The following is an 11,732-nucleotide window of genomic DNA, read 5'->3' as shown; positions in this document are numbered from 1 at the left end:
AATTATTTGCTTCTCATTATCTGGGTGCCTGATCTGAAACCCTTTAGTATGATTTTAAAGAAACGCTAAGCTGTGAACTGACAAAATCTCCAGCAAAAATTAATGGGAGCTGCGTTCATAATATATCTGGCTCCATAAATGCTGAAATCTCTTAAAACTCAAGCCTAGGCTTCTCAATTATCCAAAATTAGTGGTTACTTTTAATTTTAATTCATCCCTGTTTCCATTCCCTACCTGTATTATAGGGACAATATCCTCTCATCTCAAATTGTATAGTGAAAATAAGTTAATATTTGAAAAGTATTCAAATACAATAGGGATGAAAATCATTAAATAACTCACGAGAAAGTAATTCTGTATCTGAATAATTATGCAGTGAACAAGGGAAGGCAGCACACAATAAAGAGAAGACAAAATACAATATTGAAGAACCATTCATCAAGTGAGTACCATATATTCTATATATAGGAGTCCAGTATAAAACTTGCACGTGAACATGAAATTAAAACTGTTTCATAAAGCATGTATGCAGAAATTGGGGGGGGTTGTAAATTAAGGACATGAGAATAATCTTAATTCTGGCATTTTCTTATTTTTTTGAATGCTTGAATTAGCAACCTTAATGTTCTTTAAGTGTCGTTTTTATGATATGTGCATACATGTGTCTGTGCTTATTTATTGTGTGGCAGTACTGTTTTACCTTCAGCCTCACTGTCTTATCAGTGAAAGGAGAAATAAGAGAAAAACATTCATTTAATATAATTTATTATTTATATTGCTTCAACAGTACTGGGATTTTCAAATTAAGGGAGGCCGTTTACCATCTTCTGAATTTTGTTCCTCTAGCCTCTCTTGAAAATTCCAGCCAAGATTGCAGTCCAGAGGATCCTTGTGTATGCAAAGATTTAGGCATATGCTCAATTTAGAGTTTATAAGTAATCTCATTCTTTTAAAAAAGACCATATTGCATTTAGTAGAAGTATAGAGATCAACCTACATAGAAGACAGTGCAAGACTAAATCCTAAGCAGGAGTGTCATGGACACAGGATGAGAAGGTGTGAACACTTGAGTTCCATAACTGGTGAGGCATGTTTTTGTTTAATGCATTTTGTGAGAGTAGAGAGGAAGCGCTTCAAATTAGTCCTGTAATGAGACCAGATGAAAAAAAAAATATGCCATTACCACTTGTTTTGTATATTACAACAGTTTCCAATATTGATTTCATGATAAATTATTCAAGAATTCAGAAATTTGGGGGAAAGCAAAAATGATGCACGTTGGGTTTTTTGTTGGTGTTGCTGTTGTGTTCCTTTTGGTTGGTTTCCTTCCAGCTTATGCAGTCTGTCTCTCTGGCTGTGTGTTGGTTTCTTTGGAAACGGCGTAGGATGGAGTTTGATTGACTGTGTTGTCAGATGGACTGTCAGAGTTGTGAGCATTTTGGAATGGTAGACATGAATGTGTGATATAAAAAAAAAAAATTCTTACCCATATCTTGTTGAACTCTGCAACCTGAAAGAATATGACCAGCTCTGAATACTGGAAAACTTGCACTTTTGTGAAGTTTATTCATAAAGGATGTGATTTAATTAATGAGACTGGGAAAATATTTTTTTTTAATGCAAACAATAATTTTTTAAGTGACTGTTGGAGGTGCTAGTTTCTTTCTATTGTATGCATTCTTAGCTTGTTTTCCCCCCTAACAACACTCATGCTATTGTATCCAAATGGTATAGAGTGACAATAAATTGCAGAGCCTCTATATTGAAATCTGAAAGTTCATTTAATTTGTAGCAGCTCTGGATCAGAAACACAAAACAGATCTTTTCCTGAATTTGTAAAACACATTTAATTGATTCTATGCTTACATTCACACCTCATATATTTATGTGGCGTTCCCCTCTATTGTCTTTGGCAGCACTGTGTTTGGGACTCCTTATCTTGGAGTTCTGCAAGGCCAGCTGTCTTGAAGCCTGCCATGGCTGATGCTGTTTTGATGTTGATGGTGATGCTGAGGTCGGGGGCAGATTGCTGGCTGGAGGCTAAGGGTGACGTCAGTGCGTACCTTGCTGGGAGAGTTAATCTCCTACTGGAGAGAGAGAGTATTTAATAATCATCTCACTTGGGGGAGTGGCATGTTGGAATCACATTTTGTAGTTGTCTTCTGTGGTTACAAAACAACTGGTAAATCCTACTACTTTTAATACAAATATGTGTCTGTAAAGGTGTGTTTTATAAGGATCTATTTTGTTTGTTGTCCATAACCACTTCAGGGAAAATTAATGCTGGAATGGCAGGTATGTATGCTTCTGTATACAGAGCCAGATTTATTTAATAGAACAATTAACAAAATCTATTTCATGCAGTGATAAACTAACTGAAGTCAAAGATTTAAACTTAAGCAAGTGATCTGTGAATTTTTTTTAGATCAAAATATCACATCTGTGCATATCAAAAATAGTGTTAAGTTAGCTTTTAGGGGCTGAGAGAGACAAACTCCCACTGTAGGACAACATACGGGTAAATGATTATCAGTACAATATATCATACAAGTAAAGACAGGTCATTATGTTAGCATTTTTCTGATGGTTTTAACAGAAGGGTTACTGATCCATCTTGGGAGTCAGTTGCAAGTATTCAGAATTATTACGACTGTTGGTTATGGAAATGACATTAAGAAAAGGGGGGAAATGTCCATTAAGTTTTGCAGGCTTGTTTGTGAGTCTGTGTGATACTCTTTGCAAGCTGCCAACTGAAATGCTGGTAAACTACCTCTTTTAAGAAACGCTTCTGCCTCATTTTAGTAGTTTTCTCATTTTGGGTCTCAGCTTTGGGGTGACTCACTTGGGATCAAATATTGAACCATGGGCCCTCAGCACCTCTGCAAAGAAGGCACAGTATTTCTCAAACTCGCTAGGTAAAATTCAGACCATTTTTTGAAAAGGCTGGCCTTATCTCAGGCATGACATGCTAATATGGTGTTGGATAGCAAGCTGAAATGCCCAGCTCATCCCTGCTTTGAATTCCTTTAACTGGTGAGGTTATTTAATTGCTAGTCTTGAACCTCAGCAACAGCCAGCATTCATTTTAGAGGAGGTAAATGACACTCATGCTGATGGATTTAGATAAAATAGGAGGGCGTAATCTGGGTTATGAACTGCTAGCCTTGTCTACACACTCCCTCCCCCCGCTGTTCCAGTAGTCACGATGATTTGGTGACAGGAGAGACATTAATAACCCTGATGAGGACTACAGGCTCTTTCAGAGGCTTTAATAATCCCATCCACCAACTCCACATCACTTCTCCCTACCCCCCACCCTTCTCCATATGTCCACCTTCAGGCCACTTCAAACCATAAATGAAAAGCAGCTGGGCAAGGGCAGATCACACGCCTCAACATGGGGGGGGTCAGAAATCAGGAGAGCTGAAACCCGATGCCTAACATGCAAAACAGTTGAGCTTGGTGTCTCCTAAAACGAAATAGGAAGCGCTTATATGGGGGTTAGGCTAATCTGATTGTGTTTTATTACCAGGCTGCCCTTTGCTGCAGCCCTAGAGGTGTAGAAGCCTGTGGGCACAGTAATGAAGATTAGACTCTCTCTCTTTTCCCTTTTTTCCCTTCCCCCACATGCCAAAGAAGAGGAAGGGGTCTAGGAAGTTCTCAGGGGAAAGCAGATTTGGGGAGGCTCTGATGTCGAATAAAGACTTGGCAACTTCACAGCCGCTTCAAAAGGCAGTGTTAAACGCGACACCCGAAGGGAATCGGAGCAGCAGCAAGTCCCAGCTACCTACTCCTCCCCGCCCCCCCCCCACCACACCCGCTTCCCATGGAAACTTGTGAGGGAAGGAGGGCTCCTAAAGTCTCACCTTGGTTTGAAACAGTTTGAGGCTTTAGAGCAAGAGCGGAATTCCTCCGGGGTGGCCGCGGGCCGGGCGAGAGCTTTGTCCCTCCGCCGGCTCGCAGCGCTGCCCCAGGTTGCTCGGCGGCGGCTTTGCGCGCTGATCCGGTGCTGGCTTAGAAAAAAAGAAAAAAACCAAAACCAAACACAACCCCCCTCAAACCCAGCAGCAGCCGCCAGCCGGGGCAGGACAAGCAGGGGGCTGCCGCAGCTTCCCCCGAAACTTTGCAGAGGAGAGCTTAACCCTTGGAGCGGCTCCGCGCGAAGGCAGGAGAGCAACGCAGCGGCCGGCCGGGCTTTCTCATTGATTGATTTTTTTTCCCCCCTCCCCCTATATTTTATCCCCCCCCCAGCCGCCTTCGCTTTCATTTTCCGCGCGACTCGGGCGAGCGATGGACGTCTCCTTCCCTCTTTAAAGCACCCGGGGGCTCTCCGCCCCCCCGTCGCAGAGGCAGGGGAAGGGGCATGGAGCGGGGGGCGGCCGGGCCGGCCCCTCGGGCGGGGGCGGCGGCGGCGGCGGGCGGGATGCTGCCGGCTCGGCTCCAGGTGCCGCGGAGTTGAAGGGGGCCGAGGCGGCGGTGGCGGCGGGAAGCGGCGGCGCTCGCTCTCCCTCTCGCTGCCCCTGGCTGATGTGCAGCCTGGCTCCACCTTCCCGCAGCGGCGGCGGGCAGCCGGCACACGGCTCGGCCGCGGAGCCCTGGCGGCAGCGGGCAGCGCCAAAGTTTCTCCCCGGCGCTTGACAGAGGCGGGGGGACGCCGCCTGCCCCCCCGGCAACTTGTATCCTGCGAGGGGGGGAGGCAGCCGCCCTCCCCCGGTGCCACCCTGCGGAGCGCGGCTACCTCCCGGGGCCGGAGGAGCCCCGCCGCATCCCCGCGCGGAGCCCCGCGGAGCATCAACATGCTGGGCTGGAGGGTGGCCCTGTGGCTGGCCGGCTGGACGGCGTGCGCCCGGGAGCTGCCCCCCGACTACGACTACCCGTACGGGCTGAGCGAGGAGGACCCCGCCGAGGGGATCGATTATAAGGACCCTTGTAAAGCCGGTAAGTGGGATGCTCCCCCGGCCCGGAGCTCACCTGCTGCTCCCCTGGGGGGGCGGGGGGGGCAGCAAGTGGACTGGGACTTGGGGACCTTGCTCTGCCGCTCCCACAAAGCCGCGGCTGGGGATGGTCCTGCTCGGAGCCGACGGCTTCCCCGCAGTGTGCGGGACGCGGTGCCCCGCTCCCCCTCCCGGGCAGCGCCGCGGCCTCTTGCGGTCCCGGGCAGGCGGGAGAGCCGGGGGGTCTCCCCGGCCCCGCGCAACCCTGGCTGCTGCTCGCACGTGCTGGGTGCTGCCACCACGTGAGAGGAGTTCCTGTGCCCCCCTTCCCCTTCCCTCCGCTCCCTCGGCCAGCTCTCCTCCTCCCCCAGCCACCTTCCCTTGCAACCTGCTTCTTCAATCGTGGCCACTTACTTAGTTCAAAGCACTTCGCCCAGAGGGAGCAGCCCCGCTCTCGAGAGGGTCTCTAGCTGCCTGGCTTGTCCTAGAGATCCACCCTTTGCCCATCCTCTGACACCACTTGACAGTGTCCTTTGCAACTGTGCCCAACTTCCAGCTCCCTGGCATCTCTTTTGCTGTATTGACTTTGGTCCAGTGGGCACTTGCTTCAGACAGGTTTCCCGATGCTCAGTATAATTTTCTGCTCATATAACTATGTAAACGAATACTAAGTAACTGTATACACAGAGTTCCTTCCTTTCAACTCCACTCTGAGTTTGTGTGCATGTGGGTACAGGGGGGAGACCAGCGCAGGATTGCGTTTAAAACCACATCAGACTAACGCAAGGGTGGGCAAAATGTAGTCTGCGGTCCGAATGCGGCCCACCAGACCATTCTATTCGGCCCACAGGGCACCTAAAAAAATTTAGAAAATTAATATTTATCTGCCCTGGGCTACCTGTCATGCGGCCCTTGATGGCTTGCCAAAACTCAGTAAGCGGCCCTCTGCCCAAAATAATTGCCCACCCCTGGACTGTTTGTGGCCTTATTTAGTGTATTAAGGGCTGTTTATATTGCCTTTGTCTAAGATGGTGAAATATTACCCTCTTTATTTCTGATTGGAGGAGAGAGAGACTGTCCTGCCACATTTCCCTTGCCAAGGGAATAATCGCTTTTCTAGAATCTCTGTTGGTTTGTAAAAATTGGTTTTGTGTTGATAGGTTTGTCAGAGAGTCCGCTTCTGCATTCATTCATGGTAATAGCAAAACTTGCATTGACTTTCTTCGAACCAGGAATCCAGGTTGTAGCTGCATTGCTCTAGAGGAAAAAGCAATCGGGACTCGTGGTAGAGATGAAATCTTTTATTAGACCAACTAGATTTTTGCAAAAAAGAAAAAAATCTTTAATTGCAAGCTTTCAGGGACAAACACCCTTCTTCAGGCATCAGAGAAAAAAGATTGTAAAAGTTCTCCTGGGTGGAAATGAAAGGCTGACAGTTACTTCAGTGAATGATTGTACTTGTCACTTTTTTTTCTGGCCAAATTTGTCATGGGCTGGCTTCTCTAAGGACTGGTGGTCCATTCATAAGAGTCTCGGTGTAAAGCAAGCGCTTTAGTTATGTAGATGTCTTCTGTTCGTTAATTAGCTTAGTTATTTTTTTACTCTGAAATGTAGTTCAGCCAAAGGCTGTCTTCTGTATGTGTATGTATGTTTGTTTAATTTATTGTGGAGAATGTGGTGAACGTATATGCCAAATATGCAGATGCTACGTTTTCCTAATCACAAAAATATTCATTTCCTAAGTGTGAATTGCTAAGTATTCTTTGCTTACCACTGAGGAATGCACAAGATCAAAAAGAGCAGAAACAACTGCAAACTGTTAATTTGCTCCCATTAAAAACATGCAAGGAGCTTATTTTTTTTTTTATTTTTCCTTCCGCAAAAAGTTATCTGTGATCTGGTCACCACCTATCTGGGCTCTTTGGATGTTTTCTGGTGCAGTGAAAATCTCTACTCCTCTTTTTTATTTTCTTTTTTAGTTAGTAAATAGTGCTTTTGTCTACATTTATTGAATTATTTTGTGCAAAACTTTTCATTTAAAAATGTTTGCATGTATCTGCTTCAAGAAAGTAAATATATCATGTAGGAAAGAACAAAGGGTAAGAATGTAAGAGACTGTTTGAATGTGTTTCTCCACCCTTTTGTTTTACTTCTGAGAATGCAGGAAGGAGGCAACTATTTTGGTCTAATTTCAGTATTTCGTGTAAGATCAGCCATGAGTGAATATTCTTCACTCATACTAACTAGAAGTGAGTAATGCTCCTATGCAGGATCTTATTTTCTTCTAAGTGCTCAGATAACTAAAGCAAAGTGATATGTAAGCCCCCAAAGCCTTTACCTATGTTAAAGTTCCCATGCTGTCCATTGAATAAGCACCTTTTAGCTTTGCGAAATCCCAGCTGCATCATATATACCATTGCACATTAGATTTGTTCCATGAATGAGGGTTATAAGGAAAGATGGAGATTCTTCCTTATAAATGAGTAATTATCTGACTCTCCCCAAACCCTAAGATCACATTTATACTTTGAGACAGCTAGTGTCTTCACTTCCCGTTGTTGCTAAAGGGTAATTACAGGTGCTCTGTACCTCTTACAATTATATCGTAAATGTTTGTTCTTTCTTGGCCTGATTCTATCTCCCTTCTTTCTGTTGAGTCCTTCACTTCCATGTGTCATTTTGTTGGGGTTTGCTGTGAGGACCAGTGACACAGACTATGCACATAGAAGTGTGTGACTTTCATGCTTAGATTTGTTTAGATGTGCCAAATGTGAAGCAACAGGATGACTTGAGAGGTCCCCATTTAGGAAATGTATTCACTGCCAACAGAATTTGTATGCTAAGGTCAGTGTTAGCTTTTTGCTAGACCTTCAGGAACTGTGCAGAGGGTCTGCAATTATTTTATGTAAATTTACAGGATGAGGAAAAAATTATACTAGATATGAGTTGCTACCCAGTGTTCTGCATGAAGAAACACCATAAAACTAATTTTACCCTACAAGATAATGTTTTTCAAATGTTCAGGAGATTTAGATAGATTTAGAAGATTGTCTGTAGTAACCTATTGTAATTTGAAGGACAGAGGGTGAATGAAAAATGTGGGAGTTCCTTTTGTAAAGAGTGAAGAGATTTAGATCAGGTTCTTCTATGCAAAAAACATTTTACAATAGTTTTCAGCTGGAATGCATACTGATTACAGGGACTTAACATAGAAGCTTTCTGGGACAAGTTAAGTAAGAATCCCTCAGATGCAGTCCTATGCAAGGTGGACTTACATGTATGAAAAGTCACTTCCATTCTGCTTTTCCCCAAGCCATCTGCTTACCTTGCTACCATGCTGTAGGTTACTGTTCAGTGTATATACCATAGAATGTATAGGAGATTTTCTAAAATGTTTATGCTCTAATGCATAGTCTGACATGCGGCAGATTCCCAGCTGGAGCAAACTGTAGCTTCAGTAAATCATGTGCACTACATTTCAGGTAGGGGAGCACATCCTATTAAGGACGGCTTGGAGGAATTTACCAGAACATACTATCCAGTGGTCACTATGAGTTTTAGGGGTGCTTGTACACATTTCAATAGTCTTTCTTTCTAAAGAGTATGGAGAACAGTGTTTAAAGACATTACTATTAATTAATCTGTTCAAGGCAGTGCTTCTCAACCTTTTTAGACTAAAGGCACCCCTGGGTAGATTTCAGGAGTCCCTCGGAAAGTGTCAGCTCTTAGTGTTCATTATTGTTTGCCTATGGAAAAAAAAGAATTGCAGTTTTCCTGTTGCAAAAAACTCAGAAAGACCAGCTATGCATTTCTATTTGAAATCTCTGGATTTATCTGGTGAATCATGTTTGTAAATCTAACAGTGCTACCATTGTGTGTGGCACCTTGTGACATCCTTGAAAAGATCTCAAGGCACCCTGGTTCAGAATCACGGGTTTAGGATCTTAGGCAACTCTGGCTTGCAGATTGTTCAGCAAGGTAGTGTGGTACTAAATGCTAGTACCTGGCACAGAAAAGTCCTATAAAACATAATATATCATTTTTTGATTTCATAGAAATACAGATACATACATAAAAATAGTTCTAAGGACTTGCAGTAAGGGTATAGGTGGGTGGGGAAAAGGTATAGTACGTATGTATTTGTTGTTGTTGTTGTTGTTGTTTTTGTAGTATGGACTTGAACCTAAGTCTCCTACATACCACCTAAGTGCCATTTTCTGGGATGGGTTTTGCTTTCATTTTGACCAGAGTCCATCTGGAACCCAAGATGCCTTTCCCAAAGAAAGTTTCATCAAACTTCATGTGTTCCGACAATGAGTTGCAGTTTTGAAGAATTAGCTTTTTCAGATGAGTCTTTTCATTGATAATTCCAAAGCTACATGTATGGCTTGCTTTGGTTTGGGTACCCAAGAGGTTGTTTGTTTTGCCCATAAACACATCAAGAGATAATAATCTTCAAAGAATAATAATGGATAGTTATCGTTTTCACATGTTGATTATTTGTGGGGTTAATAAATGTGACAGTGTGTAGTTAAAAATGGTGTGTGAATTAGAGACAGGGAGTAGGAGGAAGGAGCAGTTTAGTAATGCGAGTAGGAAGATGAAGAATCCTGGTTGGTTTTCCCAGTTCTGTTAGTTTTGTCTAAGGTATTCATAAATTAATGATGCCAGCCGTAAGTGTAGGAAAGTGTGCTACCAGACTGGCAGATGCAGAATATATTGTAAACATGAAGTAGAACTATGCATGCATTGGCATTAGCAGATTGAACAAAAAGTAATTTTTGATTCACACATGTAGATTCGACACATTCACACATCACATCTTATCCCCACCTTTAGAAATGACAGCAGCTTAATGCACAGAATGTAGTCCTCTTAAGTGGCTTGTGTTTCCTTTCTGTGTAATCATGATCACTTTCTTTATCGCTTTCCTGAGAATGTGCTGCACCGAGTACTAAATTGGAGTCATGTTTACATTTCCTTCCTGTGTAATGGCTGTCATTCCCTTGAACATAGTCCAGAGGAGGTGGCCTTCCTTCATCCATGTCTGATTCAGATGACTCCTTAATAGATGCAGGTAGCTCAACATGATTAATTCCTGTCTGCTTAGTTTTGCTACTGTCCGGTGTAGAATTTAAGTTTGCTGCTGTAGGTTGCAAAGCTGATGGAGCTCCAGCTGTTGTTGCTCTCTTCTATTCAGTGCTCATGCCTGTATCTCAGAATTGGTTGATGTGATGGTGCCAAACAATATTAGGTGTCACTTGCACTGTGTAGGACAAAGAAACAGTTTTGTGCACTCACAACTGCAGGCTGCCATTTCTTTAAACCCCAGTAATCACAGGCCAGTAACTCTTGGGCTACATGTAGCTGTTGAGAGGCCCTTGTCATGGCCTGAATTATTTGGCAATTTCTAACTTGTTGCTGCAAGTCCAATCGTGACCTGAGATTGTGGCCCATAAACAGTACTCCTGGCATCTTATTCATTGTAACACATACTACATTCTGGCATGTTACCAAAAAAAGAGGGCCATCTTCTGCTGTACTGACTCTACCTCTTCTTTCATGGAAAGCAAGGCATTTTAAAAATTGTTCAGCCAGCTGATTTGTGGCTGGGTACAGAAGTGATATGCTGGATGCCTTTTTTTTCCTCATGAACCCTTGAAACTCATCCAGATTGAATTGTGGGCCATTGTCAGTTACAGCTTGTTCTGGCAATCATGTCCTTTATAAATAGCCTCACAGTTTTTACTGTCTGTGCTGCTGTAATGATTTTCATGCAGAAAACTTCCAGCCATTTGGAGTAGTCAGGCACCACCATTAGGTACATCAACCCTAAAAATGGTCCTGCAGAATCAATACAGAACCATTGCCAGGGAAGGGATGGTCATTCCCATGGGTGTAATGGTGCCGGTTTGGGCATCTTCTATACGTGTTGGCATTCCATACGTTCTTTTCCCAAGGAGTTCTATTGTTGATCAATAACTGGCCACCATACAAAGTTTCTGGCTAATGCCTCCATTTTTACAACTCCTAGGTACCCTACATGTAGCTCTTCTAAAATTCTTGTGTGCAGATTGCTAGATATAATAAGACAAATCTCCCCCCCCCCGCATGTGACACATACTTGATGTATAGCAAGTTCTTCTTTGTATGCATAAAAGGATGCTAAATTAGGACTGTGTGTATATTTCTAGCCTTTCAGGGTGGCTTCACATACGTGTGCCAATGTGGGATATTTCTTGGTTTTTTGCCCAATCATACTGCAGGTCACTGGGGCATATTCCAGCTGAAATAAGTTAACAGTTTCAGTAGATTCTGTCTCCATTACAGATGGAGGTGCACACAAACATTGTTCCCATATCGGATTGGGACAGATATAGAGAAAATTGAAAGTATCGGAAATCGGCTTTTTTTGCCTGATGTGGCTGATAATGTGGCCGATTAATTCCTCCTGTATGTGCACAGCTGCAGCATGCATGGGGCCAGCAGCTTGGAGACCAGCATCTGGCTGGTAAGTCTGGTGTGGGGGGAGGGAAGGGGCATGGGGAGGGCAGATTAAGACCCCTAAGGTGAGGGAGGGAGTGGGGCTGATGCAGGCACTGCTCAGTGGGGCTTCCAGGTGCTTGTGGCTCCCTCCCATGCCAACCCCACCCTACCCCTGCCCCGGCTGAGCAGTGCCTGTCCCTGCCCCAGCCTCACTCCCTCCCTTACTGCAGGGGCCTCAATCTACTCCCCCTGCCCCTTCCCTCCCCACACCTCTTCCCCCACACCAGACTTACCAGCCCAGCGCTGGTCTTC

The 11,732-nt window shown here is 44.2% G+C and overlaps 1 protein-coding gene and 1 long non-coding RNA gene across 8 annotated transcripts in view; one reads left to right on the top strand and one right to left on the bottom strand.

Moving 5' to 3' along the window:
- Positions 1–748: 748 nt before the first annotated feature.
- LOC106738235 (uncharacterized) lies at positions 749–4,194 on the bottom strand. Of its 4 annotated transcripts, none has more exons than XR_002088343.1 (4): positions 3,867–4,188; positions 1,867–2,087; positions 1,487–1,510; positions 749–1,144 (listed from the first exon to the last, which is right to left on the bottom strand). It is a non-coding gene; the product is annotated as an uncharacterized LOC106738235 (long non-coding RNA). The 4 variants fall into 4 exon arrangements; XR_002088342.1 differs by having other exon boundaries at positions 1,875–2,087; XR_002088345.1 differs by lacking the exon at positions 1,487–1,510 and having other exon boundaries at positions 3,867–4,186.
- Positions 4,195–4,529: 335 nt separating this feature from the next.
- Positions 4,530–11,732, top strand: part of TLL1 (tolloid like 1) — a 280,326-nt gene continuing 273,123 nt past the window's right edge. For 3 of the 4 annotated variants that reach the window (XM_059721901.1, XM_014611599.3, XM_019481422.2), the window contains exon 1: positions 4,530–4,938. In XM_059721901.1, coding sequence (XP_059577884.1) covers positions 4,797–4,938 — 142 coding nt within the window. In that variant the 5' untranslated portion in view covers positions 4,530–4,796. The remainder of the gene's footprint in view (positions 4,939–11,732) is intronic. The other variant, XM_059721902.1, reaches the window with a different exon arrangement.

The sequence above is a fragment of the Alligator mississippiensis genome, chromosome 2 (assembly GCF_030867095.1).
Source record: "Alligator mississippiensis isolate rAllMis1 chromosome 2, rAllMis1, whole genome shotgun sequence".
Taxonomy (NCBI): Eukaryota; Metazoa; Chordata; order Crocodylia; family Alligatoridae; genus Alligator; species Alligator mississippiensis.
This window is presented reverse-complemented; position numbering and strand designations above follow the sequence as displayed.